Source organism: Hypanus sabinus, chromosome 13 (assembly GCF_030144855.1).
Source record: "Hypanus sabinus isolate sHypSab1 chromosome 13, sHypSab1.hap1, whole genome shotgun sequence".
NCBI classification, from domain to species: Eukaryota; Metazoa; Chordata; class Chondrichthyes; order Myliobatiformes; family Dasyatidae; genus Hypanus; species Hypanus sabinus.
The window spans coordinates 11,016,089-11,041,592 of NC_082718.1; the positions used below are offsets into that span (position 1 = coordinate 11,016,089).

Here is a 25,504-nt window from a genome sequence, read left to right on the forward strand (position 1 = left end):
AGTCTGCACCGTATTCTTTGTCCAAAACCTAGTGGAACTACAAAGTGTTTAAAATTGTCTGTGCATCTGAGGCACTTATGTATTGCTTCAAGTTTTGACAATTATTGATTCTTTCCTTACTCACCATACTGTGTTTGACCTCCTGTGCTTAAAACTATTCGTCTTCATTTTCACACAGCTATTCATAGTTCAGTTACAGCTGAAGGCTGTTTCTATTGACTTCAATGGGATCAAAACACTGAAGGAGTGGATATATCAGTGTGTGGAGACTAGTCCCTGATGATCTATATTACCCTCTAACATCTTAAATTTTATTTAGAGATACAGACAGTAACAGGCCCTTCCAGCCCAACAGGCCCATGCTACACAGTTACAACTTTGTGACCAATTACCTTACTAAACCTTATGTCTTTGGAATGTAGGAGGGAAAAGGAGCATCTGGAAGAAAGCCACATGATCACAGAGAGAACATACAAACCTCTTACAGACAGCAGTGGGAATTGAACCCAGGTGCTTGGTGCTGTAGTAGCGTTACACTACCATGCCACCTCGTACACTACTGTGCTGGCCCAAACGCAATAGACAGTTCCTAAACTGTTTCACTTCTCTTCTAACAAATGAAGCAAAAACATAAATATTGTACTCAGCAGGTCAGGTGCAATTCTTGGAAAGTGGGAGAGAGGTAATGTTGCAGGTCTGAGGGTTGTGGTCTCCTTTACAGTGGAGAAACCAAACACATTCTGGGTGATCATTTATTACACTTCAACCTATAGGCTCCTGAACCAGCATGGATAACTTCACTCACCTCAGCAATGAAGTAATTCCACAATCTATGGACTCACTTTCAAGGACTCAACAACTCATGTTCTCAGTACAATTTCTCATTGATTTGAGTCTGTGCTAAATTCTGAGTGTTTCCAACTAAAAAAAAAACAAATGATGTCCTGAATGCTTGCAGGCACCACAGTAACGTAGCAAGTAGCCGGACACTATTTCAGCTCAGGGCACTGGGGTTTGGAGTTCAATTCTGACACTCTGTACGTCCGTCATAGAGGATGTGGGTTTCCTCTGGGTACTCCAGTTTCTTCTGACATTCCAAAGATGTACTGCTCAGGAGGTTAGTGGTCATTTTAATTTTCCTGTGGTTACGCTTGAGTTAAATCAGCATGTTCCTGGGCTCTCTGGGTGCAAGGACCTGTTCCAAACTGTATCTCTAAATAAGTAGATATTAGTTATTTATGTATATTTTATTTGCATAGTTTGTCTTTTTATGAACATCGCTTTTTTGTTAGTCTTTGTGTGTAGTTTTTCATTGATACTGTTGCATTTCTCTATTTTACTCTGAATGCCTGTAGGAAAATGAATCTCAAGGGAGTAAATAGTGATACATATAGTGCCTATAAAAATATTCACCCCTTGGAAGTTTTCATGTATTATTATTTTACAACATGGAATTATAGTGGATTTAATTTGGCTTTTTTGACACTGATCAGCAGAAGAAAAGACTCTTTCATGCCAAAGTGAAAACAAATCTGAACAAAGTGATCTAAATTATTTACAAATGTAAAACACAAGATAATTGATTGCATAAGTATTCACCCTCTTTAATATGACACACCAAATCATCAGTGGTGCGGCCAATTGGTTTCAGAAGTCAGATAATTAGTTAAATAGAGATCTGTTTTTGGAGATCTATGTGCAGTCAAGTTGCTTCAATTGATTGTAGTAAAAATACACCAGTATCTGGAAGGTCCAACTGCTGGTGAGTCAGTATCCTGGCAAAAACTACACCATGAAGACAAAAGAACACTTCAAGCAACCACATGAAAAGGTTATTGAAAATCACAAGTCAGGAGATGGATGCAAGGAAATTTCCAAGTCACTAAATATCCCTTGAAGTACAGTGAAGTTAATCATCGAGAAATGTAAAGAATATGGCACAGCTGCAAATCTCAAAAACTGAGTGACCATGCAAGAAGAGGACTAGTGAAGGAGGCCACCAAGAGACCTAAGACAACTCTGATGGAGTTACAAGTTTCAGTGGCTGAGATGGGAGAGACTGCACATACAACAACTGTTACCCAGATGAGTCACAAATCACAGCTTTATGGAAGAGTGGCAAATAGAAAGCCACTATTGAGAAAAACTCACGTGAACTCTCAGCTAGAGTTTGCCAGAAGGCACACGGGAGAATCTAAAGTCAGCTAGAAGCTAGGTTCTGTGATCCAGTGAAAACAAAATAGAGCTTTTTGGCCATCAGACTAAATGCTGTTTAGTGTAACATAAACACTGCACATCATCAAAAACATACCATCCCTACCGTGAAGCATGGATGTGGCTGCATCATGATATGGGGATTCTTCACTGCAGAAGGCCCTTAAGGCTTGTGAAGATAGATGGTAAAATGAATGTAGCAAAATACAGGTAGATCCTGGAGGAAAACTTGATGCAGTCTGCAAGAGAACTGAGACTTCAGAGAAGATATGTTTTCCTGCAAGACAATGACCCTAAGCATAAAGCCAAAGCTACACAGGAATGGCTTAAAACAACAGTTAATATCCAGAGTGGCCAAGTCAGAGTCCAGACCTTAATCCAACTGAGAATTTGGACTAGGTTGTTCACTCATGATCCCCATGCAATCTGACAGAGCTTGAGCAGTTTTGTAAAGAAGAATGGGGAATAATTGCAGTGTCCAGATATACAGAGCTGTTAAAGAACTATTTCCACAGACTCAAGGCTGTAATCATTTGTATTTGTAATTCATTTAGATCATTTTGGAGAGATCTGTTTTCACTTTGACACAAGAGAGTCTTTTTCTGTTGATCAATGTCAAAAAACCAATTACATCCACTATGATTCAATGTTGTAAAACAATAAAACATGAAAACTTCCAAGAGACTGAATACTTTTTATAGGTACTGTATATATTTCAATAATAAATTTAGCTTGAACTTTGTAGAACAACTGCATTCAATCCAAAGGATACCCAGTGCTTCCTGTTGCACTTCCATTGTGACCAACCCGTCTACACAATAACAAGAAGGCCCAATTTAAGCTTATGGAAAAAATACTGCACTCTCTATGACTCTTTAGCTGAATAATTCTGTGATCGCCCCATGTTCACTCTAGGCATTGTAACGCCATGCTGAGCCCTCCATCAGTCAGCGTTGACCATGATATTGCATCCTAGCTGTCTATATTTGCAAGTCAGGGCAGTACAATATGGAAAGCAAGCTGTTGCCCATGTAGCAGGCTCCCCCTCTCCAAACATTTGGTGAACCCAAAGGAACGCTCAAGACCAATACTGTTTGGTACCAGCAGTGTCACAGGAGATGCCAGTCAGAAATGTAGGACTGCCTTAGGGACTCCCCCTCCCAATTTTTCACTGGGGGTATGTTCCCGGAGCCTTCCCCATGAGTGGGTAAGCGGAGGTTTGAGATCAGAGTTTTCCTTCTCCTAGACAGAGCAATGGAGGATGAGAGGTGACCTGGTAGAGGTGTATAAGATGATGAGAGGCATTGATTGTATGGACAGTCAGAGGCTTTTCCCCAGGGCTGGAATGCTTGCCACAGGAGGACACAGGTTTAAGGTGTTGGGGAGTAGGTACAGAGGAGATGTCAGGGGTAAGTTTTTTTACTCAGAGAGTGGTGAGTGTGTGGAATGGGCTGCTGGCAAAGGTGGTGGAGATGGATATGATAGGATCTTTTAAGAGACTTTTAGATAGGTACATGGAGCTTAGTAAAATAGAGGGCTATAGGTAAGCCTAGTAATTTCTAAGGTAGAGACATGTTCGGCACAACTTTGTGGGCCGAAGGGCCTGTATTGTGCTGTAGGTTTTCTGTGTTTCTAGATGAGTTGCCAACCACAGCTGATGAGCCCCATCTGCCCAAAGTGACTTGTTTTAAGGTGCCAATAACCTGCCTTTACCGCTTCTCCTGTCAGTAGAAACGGTTCCGCCAGGCTTAGTAGAAGGCCAGGAGTTATACTTGGTTGCAGAGGGTATTTGAGGCACACAGCATTGGGAGCATTTAATAGGTAGAGGGAGCTTGTCCCTATTACCACCCCCAGCTATAACAAGGATCCATCTTGCTGCCTTATACAGCTTCAATATCGAGTTCTCCAACTTTACGTAATTCACTTTCTTTTTGTCTATATCAGAACAGTTCCTCACCTTTAATTTTGCCTCTGTTTTTCTTTTTGTTAGTGTCGCAGGCACTCAGGCCTAAACATCGAGTGTTTATTCTTTCCATAGATGCTGCTGGACTTGCTGAGTTCCACCAGTATTTTGTTGGTCTGGATTTCCAATGACTGCACAATTTTCTGTATCTTCCATCTTTTCCAGCATCCTTGTGACTTTGGTTTGATCAAACATTAATGCTTTACATTTTTACCTGATGGGGAAATATTTCAGGGAAAATGTTTACCAGGAGTGATCAGTGAATTAGCTGTTGGATGGCAAAGGGTAAAACTGGCTATTAAAAGATAAAAGCTTATTTTGACCCTAATATCTTCTGTGTTAAATTGAGGTGTATTTAGGGATTTAGACCTTATAAGGCAAAGCTGTACTTCAAAAGAAACTTCAACTGGAAGACCAGAAAGTATTTTGTATTGTATTGAAGTATTACTAGATCAGTTATTCTGGTTTAAACATAGAAACAAAGAAAACCTACAGCACAATACAGGCCCTACAGCCCACAAATCTGTACTTACTTTAGAAATTACCTCAGGTTATCCACAGCCCTCTGTTTTTCTAAGCTCTATGTACCTATCCAGGAGCCTCTTGAAAGACCCTTAGGATTTCATAGTTTAGATGAACTATGCAAAATTTCTGAGGTAGTCATGGAGGTAATCTCACTGTTTTCTCTTTACTTATTTGATTTAGTTAGTAAATTTAAACTTTAAACAAAAATACAAAATGTTGGAATTACTCAGCAGGTCAATTAAAACCTGCAGGAGCAGAGCGGGTCTTGCTTCAAAGGTCCTTCTATCAAATAGTCATTGATCTGAAGTGTTTACTTTGTTTCTCTCTCCACAAGTGCTGTCTAATTTGTTTTTTCTCTCTCAAAATTCACTATTGGCATTTTAGAATTTCAGATTTTCAGCATCTGTAGCTTTTGTCTGCTTTCTACTGGCATAAAACATAGTGCTTGAGTTCCCTTTCACACTGTGGGAGTTGGTGGGTTGGTGGGGATTGCGGATGGTTGGGAATGATGACGTTAACCATCAGATGTGGCATAGTTATCCTGAAACATATTATTTCATGAAACTGCACTTAGCTTAGAAGAGGGATTCCAAACTTTTTTTATACCATGGACAATTACCATTAACCAGGGAATCCGGGGACCCCAGGTTGGGAACCCCTGATTCAGAAGAATATTGGATGCAATCAACTGAGGAAAGAGGAAATTTGTGCAATTATCTCTGCTTCAAAGTAAATCCTTTTTCATTACTCGAGAATAAAATAGGCACAAGAGGATCATAATTACCAGACAGATACTGGGTAAAAACAGACAAGTCGAACATCATGTCTATTAACAGAAAATAAACAAAGGGTAGCACACCCACAAAAAATGGGGGAACTCAACAGGTCAGGCAGCATCTAGGACAAGTCTGATGAAAGGTCTGGCATTGAAAGGTCGACCTTTTATATTCCTCTCTACTGATGCTGCCTGACCTGCTGAGTATTTTCTGTATCTCTGGATTTACAGCATCTGCAGAATCTCTTGTGTTTATCAATGAAGCATTAAGTCCATAAAAGAGTTCGTACTTGTTGACTGAGAGTAGAGGATCAAAGTCAGTATTTGTGAAATTTGTGAATATTGACAGTAGATAATTGAGGTTATATTCTATTTTGATATTCTTAGTATATTTATCTTTTTTTATTTAGAGATACTGTTCAGTAACGGGCCCTTCCAGCCCAAAGAGCCTGCGCTGCCCAATTACACCCATGTCACCAATTCACCTACTAACCCGTAAATCTTTGGAATATGGGAAGAAACCAGAGCACTTGGAAGAAAGCCAGGGTAGTAAGGGGAGAACATATAAACTCATTAGAGACAATGGTGGGAATTGAACCCAGGTCATAGTGCTATTGTTTTGGCCATGGCGGATTTGAAATATGGAAGGAAATGTAGAACTCGAATGTGTTAAGGACAGTGGAAGCAAATGGATTAATTGTCTTTGTTACTGTCATGTGCTTGGAGATGAAAGCTGCCATTTTGTGGAACTGTTTTATGTTCTCCATTTTATGAGATGGAGTTGCTTTGCTTTCAGTGTTTTAAAGAAGACACAATGATGCTTCCAGTAATTTTTGGGACCAGAGATCATTTCCAAATAAAAAAGTTTTTGTGAGCTGCTCTTTGGTTGGATATAACATGTAGGTCTATGAATATTGGAGTTGATGCCTGCCTGGAGTGATTTGAGCTCATTGCTGACTGAGAACAAATAACTATGAATTCCCAATTGTCACATGCTGGTAAATAAATGGATTCTGGCCTGGTGTTAAAGGTCAGACACATGGCCTACAGCCAATGGCATGGAATGCTATAATTGAATTGAAAAGTAATGAATACAAAAGTGATCGCAAAGAAGAACCCCAATGCCAGGGGCTGAGAGAAGGAAGGATCAATTGTCTAGCCAACGGAGATCCTCTATTTCAGTGTTATAAATTGGAAAAGTTGTCTGAGTGAGTATTATTACAGAGGGAACAGTAGAATTCATGTTCTAAGTTGTTCGCCAGGGGTCAACATAGTTACGTTGTTTTTTGTGCAGAGACAATAAAGTGTGAACTCCGATTAATTACGAGTTGCGTAGTGACTTTCCCAGCCTAGTTCTGTTGACAAAGGTTCATTAATAGTACCGTTGTACTAACTGCTTCACCACATGTAGAAGTGCCCAGGTTGTGACAAAAAGGCTATTTTTGATGTGCGCTGGGTTTTCAGATTTGCATCCCTATCACAATTACAATATTTTCAAAGTGTCGATTGTATTAAATTTGTTTCAAACAGCAACATTCCTTGAAGGAATTCTGCTGGTCTGTGTTTTAGAAGCCTCACACAATGTCTTATTAAATTTCAGAACTCTGCCAACTACAAAGAAAGAATCGTTTGCCTCTTTGTCTAAGAGAAAGGACTGCAGAAAGATTCGGATGCCAACTTATCTACAGAGTCCAAAATCAATGGCTAAATCAAGTAATTGCACAACAGTCAAAAAAGGGTTTAAAATATTAGTGTAGAAAATACATTTCATGGAAATGAATATGCACATTGTTTAACTTTAGTGTTGCTCTACCAACAATCATGATGTTGCAAGTATCAGGTGCTTCGAGTAAGTGAGAGATGATCATTCACTTACAGTAAATGAGAGATGAGTGATGCGTCCCTCGCGTTCTTTACACCCTCTCTCCCTCTAGACCTCTCCCAATCCTCTTTCATCGCAATTAATATATTGGGGGGGGGGACTATAGAATTATTAAATGGATGAGTTGGGGAATCTGTAGCAATGTTGTTGGAAGGATGAGGTATGCTAGAGATATGATTTATGAGAGTCTAGTCAAAACCACAGCAGAGTCTTCATTCTAATTCCAAGTTATTTTTCATGTGAATGCTGCTTTTCTGATGCTATGTGTCTGTGATGCAGCTTTAAGTAAGTTTTTCTTTGCACCTGTGTGTACTCTACCTATACTTGTGCCCATAACAATAAGCCTGACTTTGACTTTGAAAAACTACAGACTGGACTAATCAAATGACATGACCTCAAATTCTGCCATAACTATTAAGTAACTCAACCATAGTTAATTGAAATAAATCTTGAATATCTATTGTCAGTAATGATAGGCACGAAACTAACAAATAGCTGCGGAGAAATGTGATGTACATTTGAGTCCAATGCGTTTGACAATTAACTACCCAGTGAAATAGCCCAGTAAAGCATTCAGTTAATGAAATTCCAAGGGCTTGCTAATAAACTCTGATCTTGACATTGATGTCCTATTTTATAACTGAAGATGAAGTGATTTTTCAGAGTTACTGAACTAAAGCTTTTTAAAATAATATTGGCTGATTTTAAGAAAATGGAATTGCCTGGATCCAGAACACAGCAGGTGAATAATCTTTTATAAATTTGACAATCAAGTATTTTGTTACATTATGGATTTCTGTGTGCTTGATACATGCCCATATTTGATTATTATTTTATCTTTTTTCAGGTTTGAACCCCTGGTCTTTTGAACTATCAGAGAGAGATACAGATTTCCACACTCTCTTGTGGGAGCCTTTGATAGGGAGGGATATCAAGAGGTGTGAATACATAGCTTCAGGCAAGGGGAATTTTAAGCATGGTCTGAAATCTCACTGAAATGTCAGCAAGGATCAGTTTGAAATTAATTAACATACCAGAAAAGGCTTAGAAATATTGATTAATATATAAGGTTGCAACTTCCGCACAACCCATTGTCTGTATTGGACATGTACAGATAATGATAACTGCAAGCCTGACTTATATTGAATAGTAAAGTTCGAGCAACCTTGTAAACTCAGTGCACATTCCGTGCTCTTAACCATCTGATATCGTAAGCAAAAGAGATTCTGCTGATGCTGGAAAACCGGAGCAAAACACAAAAAATGTTGTAGGGACTCATCAGGTCAGGCAGCAGCTATGGAAGGGAATAAGCTGTCAATGTCTTGGGCCAGAACCCTTCATTAGGATTGGAAAGGATGGGGGAACAAATGAAATTAAGAAGGTGGGGAGAGGAGAAGCAAGGTGAGTGGGGGATGAATTAAGCAGATGGCATATGAAAGGTGGTCGACATTTTGGTCTGAGATTTTTCATCAGGACTGGCTCATAATGCCAACAGTTTATTCCTTTTCATAGATGCTGCTTGACCTGCTGAGTTCCTCCAGTATTTGTGTGTGTGTGTGTTACTCTGGATTTCCAGCATCTGTAGAATCCCTTGTGTTTGTGAAGTGATAAGTGGACAAGGTAAAGGGTGGAAGAACAAGGAATCTGATAGGAGAGGACAGTGGAACGTGGAAGAAAGGCAAAGTGGAGGAGCACCAGAAGTAGGTGCACGGTGTGGAGTAAGATTGTGGTGGATCAAAGGGAGCTTTGGTACCCAACAGTAGTGCTACCTACACCTGACCCAGCAGTGTAGGATACCGGTAGCTGGAATAATGAAACTTCTGGTCACTAACTGTGATTATTTTACACCTCGATGAACAGAAGAAATAATTGAAGATACTAGCTGAACTTGCACCGATTACGATGAATTAGATAAGATGCTACTTTGTTCTAAGGATGAAATATGATTTGCATGGTTGTGATAACTCAGTCATGTTCAGTCATTGGAACTAATGAATGTCCTTATGTGCAACACACTCACTTGTGTACCTTCCCAATATTATGTAAATTTGCCATTTTACACATTCTATCTCATTTATATGAACATATATATTTTATTTACCATGTGCAATATATGTATTACCTTTTATATATGTATATGTGTACAATATATATTACTTTAATGCACCATGTTATATAGTAAAAAAAAATCTTATTTACTATACATCAGAGCATTTGTACCTTTGTACACAAAAATAAGACATAGAACGATACAGGCCCTTCGGCCCACAATGTTGTGCCGACCCTTAAACCCTGCCTCCCATATAACAGTCCACCTTAAATTGCTCCATATATCTCCATAAAATATTTTATTAAAGTACAGAAAGTGTTAATTATATAAAGTAGCAACATTTCAATTTTACAACATCTGTATTGTAAGTATTTAATTTGCCTGGCTGAAGCTTTATTGATATGTGACTAAGCAATTTTCACTTTACTGTATGTAATTGTCTAATTTTATCAAGCAACATGCTTTGAATGCTGAGCAACACACACAAAATGAAGGAAGAATTCAACAGACCAGGCAGCATTTTCTGTGTATTGCTCTGGATTTCTAGTATTCTCTTGTGTTCAGCTTCAAATGCTGTTGTTTCAAGTAACTGTGGATACATTATTTTGTGCAGTGAGATGGGATTTTGAATTAAAAGCAGCCAAATGCTGGAAATACACCAGAGACATTGCGACAAATGACAAATAAGAGCTGTGTCTTGCATCATTCCCCTAACTCATTCAGAACGCTGCTGCAAAAACTTTCAAACAAAACCATGATGAGTGGACATATTGTTTCCATACTAGCCTCTCTACGTTGGTCTCTTGCACATCATAGAATGATTTTCACTTTATAATCCTGCTCAAACTCTCAAGTCTTCATCTGCCAATCTCTCTAGTCCAGGCACAGTCAAGAACTGCATCAGAAGTGAAGGAGAAGAGAAAATATTGCCAGATTAGGGGAGTGGGTAGGATAGAAGATGGTAGGTAATAAATAGATAGATAAATACTTTATTGATCCCAAAGGAAATTGCAACATTACAGTAGCATTACAAGTGCATAGTCTCAATTTAAACAATCTCCTCAAAAAGTAATTGGCTGGTCAGCCTATGTGAACTATGCTCCTAAACTGTTGAACTCAGTACCTAAAATTATAAGTGATGCAAACTCGGTTGACACTTTTAAACACCACCTCAAAACCTCTTTACTTAGCCTTGCTTTTAACTAACATTTTTTGTCCTTTATTTTCATGTTTATTTTTATTTCATATTTTATTTTTATGTTTGTATTTTTGTATTGTAAAGTACTCTGAACGACATTGTCATTGTGAAAAGTGCTCTCTAAATAAAGCTATTAATATTATTAAAAATAAAGAAATGAGAAAATAATAGACAAAGAGAAGGTGAAGTGTGAAAGCTGTCATCACAAAGTTACATCTAATGGGTTTGAAGGAGGAGCTTTTTTTCCCTCAACATGTAAGGGAGGTGTCAGATGTAGTTTTTTTTTACAGAGTGGTGAGTGTGTGGAATGCCTTGTCAGGCATGGTGGTAGAGGTAAGATTATGCAGAAAAGGCAGAAGAAGAGGATTGAGAGGGATAATAAATTAGCCATGATGGAATGGTGGAGCAGACTCAATGAGCCAAGTAATCGCATTCTGCTCCTATGTCTTAAATTAATCCTAGTGATTGGCAGTATTCTTTCTAACACCTAGATCAGTTCTCTGTGTTTCTAATACTAAGCCTACATCTGTCCTTCACAACCATGAACTCATTGTCTTGTCACTGGAAGAACTAATTTGCTTCCTTTGATCCTCCTAGGTTCTTGGCATACTGTATATATATAAAGTATATATAAATCCCCATCTATAACTCATTTGACATCAACATCCCAATTACTGTGACATTTAACTTACTATGAAATTACAGAATTGGAACCAGACCAACTTTATTATCACTAACAGACATAATGAAATTTGTTGCTTTGTGGCAATAGGAGAGTGCAATACATAAAATACTATAAATTACGCTATGATACACACACCCACACACACACACACACACACACACATATATATATATAATTTAATATGTAGTGCAAATAGCAAAAATAATGAGGTCATATTCATGGGTCGGTTCATTGCCCATTCAGAAATCTGATGGTGATGGGGAAGAAGTTGTTTCTAAAACATTGAGTGTGTGTCTTCAGGTTCCTGTAGCTTTTCCTTGATAATAGCAATGTGAAGAGGGTGATGGGGATCCTTAATGACAGATGCAGCCTTTTTGAAGCATCACCTTTTGAAGTTACCTTTAATTGATTCTGTAGAATTTTGGTAATTAATATACAATGTAAGGAATTGACATCAGCAGGGGCGGTGTGCAGCTAATGTCATTTACTATGACTTTTCTGTAAATGACAAGAAATTAATCATCTAGTTATGCCATGTAGAACTTCAAGTTCCAGATGAGTTTCTTCATGTTTTGATAGGCAGGACTGTAACAGGTGTTCCTGAACTCAGGAATTCGTCGAGTTGGAAAAACAACTGTTCATGTGGCAAATTTGCTATTTATAACCAGAGGTGTATCAGAATCCATGCTCTGGTCTTGATCTTAGTTCATAGAAATACAGCTATGATTTAATTAATCACCTCTTAGAACATAGGACATAAAACACTACAACACAGTACAAGACTTTATAACCTACTTGGAGGTCAATCTAACCCTTCCCTCCTTCATAGCCCTGTATTGTTCTATAATTTGTGTCTCTATTTGAGTTCTTAAATTTTAGTCCACCCCAAACCATGATCCTGTTACTTCTTTTGGAAGTCCTCACAGGTTTTGCAGTGTATTTCGAGTATTTTCACTTCTATCTCAGTTTCCTGACATTCAGTGTTTATTTTAACATCTTTGCTATTCTGAACTGTACAAGTCTGTAGTCATTCTGAAATGGATAAGGAAAAAAATTCTCTGCTGCAGAGGGTTTCAATGTCATTTTGCAATGATTTTAAGTCAGTGCAACTAAAGGCCAAGGATCTCTGACCTCGTTACCCTTTGCAAAGCTGACTTTTGACATTCTCTATGACCGTAGCAAGATTAAATGGAGTATACCTCCAAATTGACCCATTCTAATTTCTGTCCCCAATGGACAGGGAAGGCTGCCATTTTGTGTGGTACACTGACAGTGGTTGACTCCATGACTTCAGCGGATCTGGAGAGGAAAGAGAAACAAAGCAAAATCAGAAAAATAGTTGCTAAAAGTAAACAAAGAAGACAAGTCCAACAGAAAAAGAAGTAAAAAAAGGGAAAATTACAACAATTTAGAAGTGACCCAGTTGAAAGGAAGAATGTGAAGATAAAATACGAGATACGTATTGATCAGATGCCTATATACTTGCAACGTTGAGGGATATTAGTCCAAAACTGAACATATGCAGAATAAAGAAAGACTGTGAAATCTTCTCTGTCTGCTGTGCTTTTTTTGTTTGGAGATTCATAAAGTAATCCTGTCCTGATGCCCACTCTCTAGTGGCCAAAGGAAAGGTGGAAATTTCTAGAAATTCCCTTGCTGCCAAGGTTCAAGGTCCAGTGAAGTATCTATGGGAATCTACGATCACTAAACGAGGAACAACTGAAAAGTAGCATGCAGTAAATCTAGGAGTGAATTCAACTTTACTGGATTCTTCATTCCATTTTCTGTTGTATTCTTTTGTTCCATTATTCAAGAAGGAAATCAGGATAATCCTGGAAGCTATAGACTGGTCAGTAAGTCTAATGTCAGTGGTAGAGAAGTTACTGGAGAGAAATTTGAGGGAGGATTTATGCACCTTTGTGCAGGGCAACTTGATTGAGTTTTTCAACAAGGTGATGAGGGTGATTGATGAAGATAGAGCTGTGGATGTTGGCTACATAGATTTTAGTAAAGCATTTGACAAAATCTGTCATGGGAGGCTCATTCGAAAGATGAAGATGCATAGGATCTATGGCAAATTGGCTATTTGGATTCAGAACTGGCTTGCCCATAGAAGAGAGAGGGTAGAGGTCAAAGGGCCTTATTTTAGTTGAGATTGGTGGTGGTCTGTAGGGATCTGTACTATGACCTCTGCTGTTTGTGACATATACAAATAACATGGATGGAAATGTAGATGTTTAGTAGATTTGCAAATGAAAGGAAGATTGGTGGTGTTATGAATAGTGTAGATGACTGGCAAAGAATATAAAGGATATAGATCAGTTGCAGATATGGCCAGCAAAATGGCAGAGGGAGCTTAACCTGGCCAAATATGAAATATTGCACCTTGGTTGATAAACTGTGATGAGACAGCACACTGTTAGGGCAAGAAACTTAACAGTGTTGATGAACAGGAATTTTGGGCTCCGAGTTCATAGCTCCCTGAAAGCTGCTACACAATTTGACTGGGTAGTTAAGAAGGCATATGGCATGCCCACCTGTATTAGTCAAAGCTTTGAATTCAAAATTCAGGAAGTTCTGTTGCATTTTTCTAAGACTCTAGTTAGCTGAATCTGGAGTGTAGCATGCACTTCAGATTGCTCCACTATAGGAAGGTTGTCAAGATGTTGGAGAGGGTGCAGAGGAGGTTTACCAGAATGCTATTTGGATTAGAGGACTTGTGCTATAATGAAAGTTTGGACAAACTTGGGTTGTTTTCTCTGAAGTGGCAGAGGCTGAGGGGAGGTCTGTTAGAGGTTAATATGATTATGATAGATGACAAACTGTATCTTCTCCCAAGGGTGAAATGTCTAATACCAGAAGGCATGCATTTAACGTAAGATGGGGTAATTTCAAAGGAGATGAGAGAGCCAGTTGTTTTACAGAGAGTGGTGGGTCCTGGAATGTATTGCCTGGGGTTGTGGTAGAGGCAGATATCTTCAGGACTTTACAGATTAGCACTTGGATATGAGGATAAATGGAAGGATATGGGCATTGTGTCTGCAGGAGAGATTAGTTGGCCATTTGTTTACTGGTGTAATTGATTTAGCAGAACATAGCACAACATCGTGGGCTGAAGGGCCTTCCTGTGCTGCATTGTTCTTTGTTCTGTGTACTACCTTGTACATATGTGTGCATTGATCTGTACGGATGGCATACATAACACCTGTTTTTCATTATATCTCAGTACATGTGATAGTAATAAACAAATTACTAATTAACATTAAAAATTTACAGTCCCGTTACTAACCTGTCCAAACATAATCTTTTATTAAAGTAGCAGATTCAGAGAGATGAAGATAGATGGGGTATTAAGCTCATCAGGCATTTCGTCATAAAGAAATGTTTTGTGAAAGTTTGACCATAATTGCAGTGTAAGCAGCACATGACATTGGAGATGCAACTTCTCTTTTAAGATGTGTTTCACATTAAAATACTCTAAAGTAGTTTAGCCAGAGACAAACAAATGGATAGTGAAACTATGGCACAGGTGTTCAAGATGGCATGTGAGAAGATTTGTTGGCACACAGCATATAGGGTGACTCCTTGATTTTTTAGACCACAAGAACGTAAAACCATAAGATATAGGAGCAGAATTAGGCTATTTGGGCCAGCAATCTGTTCTGCTATTTCATCATGGCTGATCCATTTTCCTCTCAGCCCTAATCTCCTGCCTTCTCCCCATAAACCCCATAAACTCCCCATTAGTGCCCTGACTAATCAAGAACCTATTAATTTCTGCCTTAAATACACCCAATGACTTGGTCACCACAGCCACCTGTGGAAACAAGTTCCACAGATTCACCACTCTCTGGCTAAAGAAATTCCTCCCAATCTCCATTCTAAATGGACATCCCTCAATTCTGAGGCTCTGTGCTCTGGTCTTCGATTCTACCACCACAGCAAACATCTTCTGTAAAGCCACCCTATTGAGGCCTTGCAACATTCAATTGGTTTCAACAAAATCCCCCCTCATTTTGCTGAATTCCAATGAGTACAGGCTCAGAGCCATTAAATGCTCCTCATACGATAAGCATTTTCATCCTGGAATCATTTGCGTTAACTTCCTTTGAACCCTCTTCAACGTCAGCACATCCTTTCTTAGATAAGGGACACAAAACCTTTCACAGTACTCCAAGTGACTCCTCACCAGAGCCTTCTAAGGCCTCAATATTACATACTTGCCTCTATATTTTCATCCTCTCAGAATGAATGCTAACATCACATTTGCCTTCCTCACCACAGAGTCAACCTGCAAATTAAACTTTAGGGAATCCTGCACGAGGACTCCTAAGTCCTTTTGTATCTCAGATTTTTGATTCTTTCTCCAGTTAGAAGATAGTCTACTCTTTTATTTCTTATAACGAAGTGCATGACCATATACTTCCCGATGCGGTATTCTATCTGCCACTTCTTTACCCATTCTCCTAATCTGTTTAAGTCCTTCAGTAGCTTCTTTGTTTCTTCAACACTACCTGCCCCTCCACGTGTCTTCATATCATCCACAAATTTTGCCACAAAGCTGTCAATTCTATCATCCAAAACCATTGACATACAAAGACATATTGAAGTATAACATACAAAGAAGCATTCCCAACACAGGCTCCTATGGAACACCACTAGTCTCTGGCAGCTAGCCAGAAAAGGTTCCTTTTATTCTTTACCTCATGCCAATCAGCTAATGCTCTATCCATGCTAGGATCTTTCCTGTAATAGCGTGGGCTCTTGTTAAGCAGCCTTCTGTATGACACCTTGTCAAAGGCCTTCTGAAAATCCAAGTACACATCCTGTCACAGACTGTCACATCCTCTCTGTCTGGAGGCCTGTGACTAGTGATGTGCCTTAGGGATCAGTGCTGGATCTTCTGTAATTTATCATCTACATCAATGATCTGGATGATACTGTGGTCAACTGGTTCAGAAAATTTGTGGTTAACACCAAAATTGGGGGTGTAGTGGACAGTGAGCAAGGCTATGATGGCTTGTAGAGGTTTCTGCATTAGCTAGAAAAAAATAGGCTGAAAAATGGCAGATGGAATTTAATGCAGACCAGTGCGAGGTTTTGCACTGTGGCATGACCATCCAGGGTAGGTCCTACACTGTGAATGGTAGGGCATTGAGGAGTGTGGTAGTGTGGTGAACTACATATCCCTGTCTGGACACGCCCCCTGCTGACTGCTCCTGTGGCTCCTCCCACAGACCCCTGTATAAAGGTGATTGAGGCCTGAGCCCGGCCTCTCAGTCTCCAGGATGTAGTATGGTGGTCAACCACTGCTTGTTCCTTCTTCCAGTCAATAAAAGCTGATATCTCGTCTTTATGTCTCAGAGTGAGTTATCGATGGTGCATCAGGTAGAACAAAAGGAATCTGGGAATATCGGTCCATAATTCATTGAAAGTGGTGTCTCAGTAGATAGGGTTGTAAAGAAAGCTTTTGAGTTCAGGAGATGGGATGTTATGTTGCAGTTATATAAGAACTTGGCGAGGCCTAATTCGAGGTATAGTGTGCAGCTTTGGTCACCCCCCTACAGGAAAAATGTGAAGAATGTTGGAAGAGTACAGCAAAAATTTACAAGAACATTGCCGGGTCTAGAGGACCTGGAGTTATAAGGAAAGACTGAACAGATTGGGACTGTATTCCCTAGAATGTAAAGGACTGAGAGGAGATGTGAAAGAGGCATACAAAATTATGAGGTGTATAAGTTGGGTTAATGCAAGCAGGCTTTTTCCCTGGAAGTTGGATCAGACTATAACCCAAGATAATAGGTTAAAGGCAAAAGGCACAAAGTTTAAGTGGAACATGAGGAGAAACATTTTTACTCAGAGGGTCCTGAGAGTGTGGAATGAGTTCCAGCACCAGTGGTGCATGCGAGTCCGCTTTCAATGTATAAGAAAAGTTTGGATAGATACATGGATGGTAGGGGTATGGAGGACTGTAGTCCCGGTGCAAGTAGATGGGAGTAGACAGTTTTAATGGTGTCGGCATGGGCCAAAAGGCCTGTTTTTGTGCTTTACTTCTTTATGACTCTATGACTTCCACCAATTCCCCTTGACTATCCTGCTTGTTATATCAGTCACTGAAAGTAAGCATGGGAAGTACAGCAGGCAGTGAAGAAAGCTAATGGCATGTTGGCCTTCATTATAAGGGGAGTTGAGTATGGGGGCAAAGAGGTCCTTCTGCAGTTGTACAGGGCCCTGGTGAGACCCCACCTGGAGTATTGTGTTCAGTTTTGGTGTCCAAATTTGAGGAAGAACATTCTTGCTATTGAAGGAGTACAGCATAAGTTCACGAGGTTGATTCCCAGGATGGCGGGACAGCCATATGTTGAAAGGTTGGAGCAACTGGGCTTATATACACTGGAATTTAGAAGGATGAGAGGGGATTTGATTGAAACATATAAGATTATTAAGGGATTGAACAAGCTAGAGGCAGGAAACATGTTCCTGATGTTGGGGGAGTCCAGAACCAGAGGCCACATTCTAAGAATAAGGGGTAGGCCATTTAGAACAGAGTTGAGGAAGAACTTTTTTACCCAGAGAGTTGTGGATCTATGGAATGCTCTGCCTCAGAAGGCAGTGGAGGCCAATTCTCTGGATGCTTTCAAGAAAGAGTTAGTTAGAGCTCTTAAAGATAGCAGAGTCAAGGGATATGGGGAGAAGGCAGGAACGGGGTACTGATTGTGGCGGTGCTGGCTCAAAGGGCCAAACGGCCTACTCCTGCACCTATTGTCTATTATTTCTTCAAAGAATTCCAACAGATTTGTCAGGTAAGATTTTCCCATAAGGAAACAACGCTGACTACGACCTATTTTATCATGTGCCTCCAAGTACCCCCAAACCACACCCTTAACAATCAGCTCTAAAATCTTCCCAACCACTGAGGTCAGACTTTTGTCTGACTACTGAGGCCTACAATTTCCTTTCTTCTTCCACTCTCCCTTCTTGAGGAGGGAAGTAACATTTGAAATTTTCCAGTCCAGCTTTGTGGGCTGAAGGGCCTGTATTGTGTTGTATGTTTTCTAAATTAGTGACTTTTGAACGATCATTACTATTGCCTTCACAATCTCTTCAGCCACTCCTTTCAGAACCCTGCCAAGTAGACTATATAGTCCAAGTGACTTATCTACCTTCAGACCTTTCAGTTTCCCAGTAATGTCAACTTTACTCACTTCTGCCCTCTGACACTCTTGAATGTCTGACATACTGCTAGTGTCTTCTACAGTGAAGACTGATGTAAAATACTTATTTAATTTGTTTCTCTTTCATTCCCCCTCATTATTACCTCTCCGGCATCATTTTCCAGCGTTCCACAAAGCTGGACTGGAAAATTGCAAATGTTACTTCACTCCCTAAGAAGGGAGAGGGGAAGAAGAAAGGAAATTGTAGGCCCATTAGTCTGACCTCAGTGGTTGGGAAGATTTTATAGTTAAGTGTGTGGCTTTGGGGTACTTGGAGACACATGATAAAATAGGTTGTAGTCAGCATTGTTTCCTTAAGGGAAAATCTTACCTGACAAATCTGTTGGAATTCTTTGAAGAAATAACAAGCAGGATAGTCAAGGGGAATTGGTGTGTATCGTAGAGTCATAAAGAAGTAAAGCACAGAAACAGGCCTTTTGGCCTATGCTGACACCTTTCAAACTGTCTACTCCCATCTACTTGCACCAGGACTACAGCCCTCCATACCCCTACCATCCATGTATCTATCCAAACTTTTCTTATACATTGAAAGCGGACTCGCATGCACCACTGGTGCTGGAACTCATTCCACACTCTAATGACCCTCTGAGTGAAAATGTTTCTCCTCATGTTCCACTTAAACTTTGCACCTTTCACCTTAACCTATTATTTGGGGTTATATTCTCATCCAGCCTCCGGGGTAAAAGCCTGCTTGCGTTAACCCAATTTATACACCTCATAATTTTGTATGCCTCTTTCAAATTTCCTCTCAGTCCTTTACTTTCTCGGGAATTCAGTCCTAATCTGTTCAATCTTTCTTTACAATTCCAGGTCGTCCAGACCCGGCAACATTCTTGTAAATTTTTGCTGTACTGTTCCAACATTCTTCACATTTTTCCTGTAGGTGGGTGACCAAAGCTGCACACTATACCTCAAATTAGGCTTTACCAAGTTCTTATACAACTGCAACATAACATCCCATCTCCTGTACTGAAAAGCTTTCTTTACAACCCTATCTACTGTGACACCACTTTCAATGAATTATGGACCGGTATTCCCAGATTCCTATGTTCTACCACACTCCTCAATGCCCTACTATTCACAGTGTAGGACCTACCTGGATGGTCCTACCACAGTGCAAAACCTCGCACTAGTCTGCATTACATTCCATCTGCCATCTTTCAGCCAATTTTTTTCTAGCTAATGCAGAAACCTCTACAAGCCATCATAGCCTTCCTCACTGTCCACCACACCCTCAATCTTGGTGTTATCCCCAAATTTTCTGATCCAGTTGACCGTATTATCATCCGGATCATTGTTGCAGATGACAAATTATGAAAGATCCAGCACTGATCCCTATGGCACACCACTAGTCACAGGCCATCTTGTAGACATTCTACAAATTGCCCCTTTTAAGATCCAGCACCAACCTGATTTTTGCAATCTATTTTCAGTTTGAAATCCCTGAAGACTGTTGTAACATTACCCACTTGACATGCAGTTTCTATCTCTTGGTGTAATTTGTAGACCACAGCTTTGCTACTGTTCGGGGGTCTGTATATATCCATCAGGATCTTTTTACCCCTGTAATTTCTTGCCTCTACCCAGAAAGATTCTACAGCTTCCAGACAGATGTAGAATGTCGTTCTAAGGTTTTGATTTCATTTTTTAGCAACAGAGCCATGTCATCCCCTCTACCTACCTGTCTGTCCTTTCGACACTATGTGTATCCTGGGATGTTAAGCTCTCTGCTATAATCTTCTTTCAGCCACAGTTCAGTGATGCCCACAACGTCATACATGCCAATCTGTAACTGCGCTACCTTGTTTCTTATACTGCATGCATTCAAATACCTTTATTCCTGTATTCATCACTCTTTTTGATTTTGTTCCCCCCTTACATTGCAGCTCATCCCATTGGCTGCAATTTTGTCTTATTATCAACCTCTCCTTGCTTTCAGTCTCACTACGCGCTTCCTCTATTTGTAAACCAACTATCCCATCCTCAGCAGTATCACTCTGGTTCCCATCGCCCTGCCAAATTAGTTTAACCACTCCTGAATAGCTCTAGCTAACCTGCCTGCAAGGTTTGAAACACACCCAAAATAAAAAGATACATAATGATTATTTTTACTGCCAAATGAAGCAGCAAAAGATTTTTTAAAACTCAAGAGCAGTTCAACATTTTCCCAGAAAGCATTTTATACCGGCTTGGTGCCAGCGAGATGTTTGTGAAACACATGACATTAGATAAAGTTCTCATTGACCTTGTGTGCACATCAGTGGTTTGGTGGTTGTCTCTTGGGGTCCGAGGAAGACTAAACATTGTGTGGTCACCTGTGGATACGCATGTGGCTTTGGAGGCCAAAGGCGTGCGGTTGCAGGTTGGACATGAAATGGCGGTTGTTAGAACAGGTGCATGCACAGCTTTGTGGTGTTGGTCTCATGCTGCTGCCAGGTGCTGATTTCGGTCATCCTCAAAGTTAGATGCAGCTTTTCTGGTCAGGGCGCGCCACGCAGCCCTGTTGGCTGCGGATTCCTCAAACTGTCAAGGCTGGAGGTCTGCCCATTTAACATACGATTTCAAATTGTCTTTGAATCTTTTTTTGGGGTGGCCCTGGTTGCGACTGCCATGCTCCAGCTCACTGCAGAGCAGCTGCCTAGGGATTCTTGTTTCACCCATGCGGACTACATGGCCAGTCCAGCGTAGCTCGGCCTGGAGGATCCTTGCCTCAGTGCTTGTGCTGTTGGCTCTGCCAACGTCTTCCTGGTTGGTGATTCGGTCCTGCTATCGAATCCTCATGATTGACCACAGAGAGCGCACGTGAAACTGCTCCAGCTGTTTGATGTGCCTGTGGTACGGGGTCCAGATTTCGCAGCCATACAGGAGGGAGGTGAGGACCACAGCCTTGTACACCTTGAGCTTGGTTGAAAGCTGAATGTCCTTGTGCTCCAGAACTTTGACACAAAGTTTCCCAAGTGCCTGGCTGGCTTTTTAGATCCATGCTATGTTCTCTTTGTCAAGAGATCCGTCACTAGAGATGGGGCTTCCTAGATACTCGAAGCTCTCCACATTCTTCAGGTCAGTGCCGTCAATGGTGATGCATGGCTGCAGAGGGTGACTGTTTGGTGCAGGTTGTAGGAGGACTTCTGTCTTACAGAGGCTGATTGTCGGGCCGAACAGTTTTGAGGCTGTGGAGAACTTGTCGACAATCTTCTGCAGGTGGTTCTCCTGGTGGGCCATGAGGGCACAGTCATCAGCAAACAGGGCTTCAGTGATGAGCCTCCTCAACGTTTTGGTCTTTGCAGCAAGGCCTCTCAGGTCAAACATCTATCCATCTAGGCAATATCTTATGTAAATACCCAGATCTAGGTCCTTAACAGCATGCTTCAGCACTTGGGTGAAGAAGAGGTTGAAGAGCACTGGTGCTAGAATGCACCCTTGCTTCATGCCATTTGAGATGTTGAACGTCGCAGATGGGGAACCATCTGAGAACGCTTCTCCTGTCATGCCATCGTGGAGCAGATGGATGAGTGTAGTGAATTTCTGCGGGCAGCCAAGCTTTCTAAGGATGATCCACAGTGTGTTTCTGTTGACCGCGTCAAACACCTTCGTCAGACAGAGTATAATGTTCCAGGCACTTCAACCTGTATCTGTCTCACTGCGAAGATCATGTCGACAAAGCTGCGCTCGGGACAAAAGCTGCATTGCAACTCGGGAAAGTTCTCTTCTGACACTGTTGGCATCAGTCTGTTGAGGATGATGTGAACGAGGATTTTCCTAGCAATGAACAGACTTTCTAAAATGCTTCATTTCTGTTATACACTTATTAATAGCACAACAACAGTGCAAGTAAGCTTAGGACTCATCCTTTTTTCTTAAAAGGTTCATAATTATTGTGACTAATTCATTAATCAATGATAACCCCTGCTCAAAATTACTACATCACATGAATTTTTTAGAAGATTATTGCCAATTTGAGCACACTATCACAGAAAAGTTCCCTACGCCTGGTCTAGAACATCAGTATTGAGCCCATACAGCAAAGAAACAGGCCCTTTGGATCACCATGTCTACACCGAAGTTCAAAGTTCAAGTTAAATTTTTAAGCAAAATACATATGAGGATCTCTGTGGGTCATTGTTGACTATGGATACTGCATCCTAGCTGTCTGGATATGCAAGCCTGGGCAGTACAATATGAAGAGCAAGCTGTTGCCCATGTAGCAAGCTCCCCCTCTCCACGCATCTGATGAACCCAAAGGAAATGCAGAGATCGATACAGTTTGATACCGGCAACGTCGCAGGAGTTACCAGTCAGCATTGACTCAATGTAGAACTGCCTTGGGGACTCCCATGCTGAATTTTTCCCCCGGGGGTTACTCCCAAAGCCTTCCCTATGAGTGGGTATTGCTAGAAGGCTGTGGAAGTTTGAAATCAGAGCTTTCCATCTCCTAGATGAGCTGCCAACCACAGCTGTCGAGCCCCTTCAGCTCTAAGTGACTGGTTTTAAGGCACCAGTAACCTATCTTTGTCCCTTCTCTTGTCAGTAGAAATGGTTCTGACAAACTTATTAGCTAAAACAAATGTGAATGCCAGGAGCTGGACTTAGTTGTCAGAGGCTATTTGAGGTACATGCCATTGAGAGCTATTAATAGATAATGGTGGGTGAAACTTTTTTGAGGTACCGCTCCTGGATGCAGGGAGATCATGGAGCTGACTGAGAGAATAGCTTTCTACATCTCAGTTTAATCCTGTGCTCTGCCCTGCCCTGCCCCCATACCAATCAATATTGCAGCCAGTTAGAATAGTACATCAGCAGAAATTTGTAAGTGTCTTTGCTGACATACCAAATCTTCTCAAACTCCTAATGAAATATAGCGTCTTCTTTGTATCTGTATGAATCTGCTGAGCCCAGGATATATTCTCAGAGATTTTGAGATTTTGACACCCAGGAACTTGAAATTGCTCACACTTCTGATCCCACTTCTGATGAGGACTGCTGTGTGTTCCCTCTTCTCACCCTTTCACAATCAATTCTTTGGATACTAAACTCATTCAATACTAACAATGAGTGTGTGGCTGTTACTGTGAAGCCACTGAAGCAGCTGCTTGATCTTGAACCTGTATGCCTTCTCATCACCATCTGAAATTCTGTCAGCAGTATTTATGTCATATAGATGGTGCTGGAGTTGTGCCTAACCACACAATCATTGGCTGAGCACACATCATTGAGGTGTGCAGGTCACATATCAAATGCAGAATCCATGTTGGAGAGAAATAGGGAACAGTAACTCTAGAAACTGGCAGGCAATGGGTAAAATTAAACAGGGAAAGAGTCTGATGCATGGAGAGGAAGGAAAGAGAAAGCGTTAGAAAAGAAAAGGATGTGAAGCTGCATTCTACCGACATGGCAGGAATGAAGAGTGTTGGACCACAGACTCTCAAGGAACAGACTTTAGCAAATATTGCTTCTCCATACTGGATGCAGCTAACTTAACAAATCCTTTGATGTCATAACCCAGTACACCTGTACCCATCAGTATTGTTACAGTCACAGAAAAGTTCCCTGAATTAGGTTACATTGAATATGGACTCGTAAATGCTACACTTGGAGTGTGCGGTAGTGAAATAAGAGGTTGTGCAGCTTGATGGGAGAAATAGCAAAACAGGACATTTCAGATTTTGAGATACCAATAAACATTAGTTACTGGATGGGTCCTGGTACAATGGTTCACTTGATAGAGAAAGTAAATCTGCAGATGAAACAGCAACTGTGAAGTCAAGCAGTACATTATCCATTATTGTAAGGGCTTTGGAGAACAAAAGCAAAAGAAAACACTGATACTGTACAGTGTTACAGTAAGACCTCATTTGGAGTTCAGAATGTGGTTTTGGTCTCTTTATCTGAGACAGGAAATGCTTGCCTTGGAGTCTGTTTGGCATCGATTTACCTGATGCATTTGTGGAGTGAGGGAATTGTCCATTGGAGATATTGAGGAAAATAAACTCACTGGTACACAGACATAAACATCTGCAGGTGATGCCTTTGGCAAGATCCAGGGTTCTGAGAGGGGTGAATAATGAGAACCTATTTCTCCAGTCTCATTCTCACGATGGTTTCAAAATTTCAGGATTTAAAAGCGAACCTTCATTGTGCACAAAGTGGGGAACATCCTGAATATTACACATCATAGGATTGTGGGTGATCAGAATGTACAGACTATCTTTATTACAATGTGGGGGGATCTCAATAAATACAGCTGCCAGTCTGCAGTAAACTCAATTCCTCAGTGAAGACTCTCTGGATGGGAACAGCTGGACGTCACAATTCTGACCTCTATGTGACCCCAGTGCATCTTCAAAGTGCTTCCCCTTAATTAAATTCCCTCAGGTTTCCAAAAGAGACAATGATGCATCAAGATCTCCACCAACACCACCTTCAAGCAAATATGTGTTTCAGGACAATTCCAGTTTCAACAACAATATCACAACAAAAGATGAAGTTTAAAAATGTGAGGTATGATAGTGGAAGACAACAGATGCATCTTCAGAACAATATGAGTGATACACAAACATGCTGGTGCTGAAGAATGTACTGAAACAGAATTGTGTTTCCACCCCGCAGGATGTGTAAACAGGAGATGAATGAATTAGATAATAGTGGTGTGTTGGAATCTTACAGACAGCCTGGGTCAGAACAAATTTGTGCAACATAATCTCCTGGAAAAAAAGCCATTCTGACCATCCCTAATCAACCCAGTCTTTTCTGAATCATGTGTACTTTATCCCCAGAATCTGCTCTGGTAACCTACCTACTTCACATGTTAACCTTGTTGGCATTTGTTCTCCACATGTGTCATGGTCCCTTCTGGCACCTGGCTGTCTTAGTTAGGAATTGGGCCTTTAACACCTCGTTTAGTTCCCAATCTATTCCCAGGTTCCAATAATTCCTACACCTGCATTCCATCAACCAGAGTAGTATGAGAATACTGTGAC

General features: G+C 40.7%; 1 protein-coding gene across 1 annotated transcript in view; it reads left to right on the top strand.

Moving 5' to 3' along the window:
• LOC132403627 (uncharacterized) overlaps positions 1-25,504 on the top strand; it is a 483,661-nt gene that overhangs the window by 445,743 nt on the left and 12,414 nt on the right. The window contains exon 14 of the mRNA XM_059987094.1: positions 7,078-7,190. Coding sequence (XP_059843077.1) covers positions 7,078-7,190 — 113 coding nt within the window. The remainder of the gene's footprint in view (positions 1-7,077; positions 7,191-25,504) is intronic.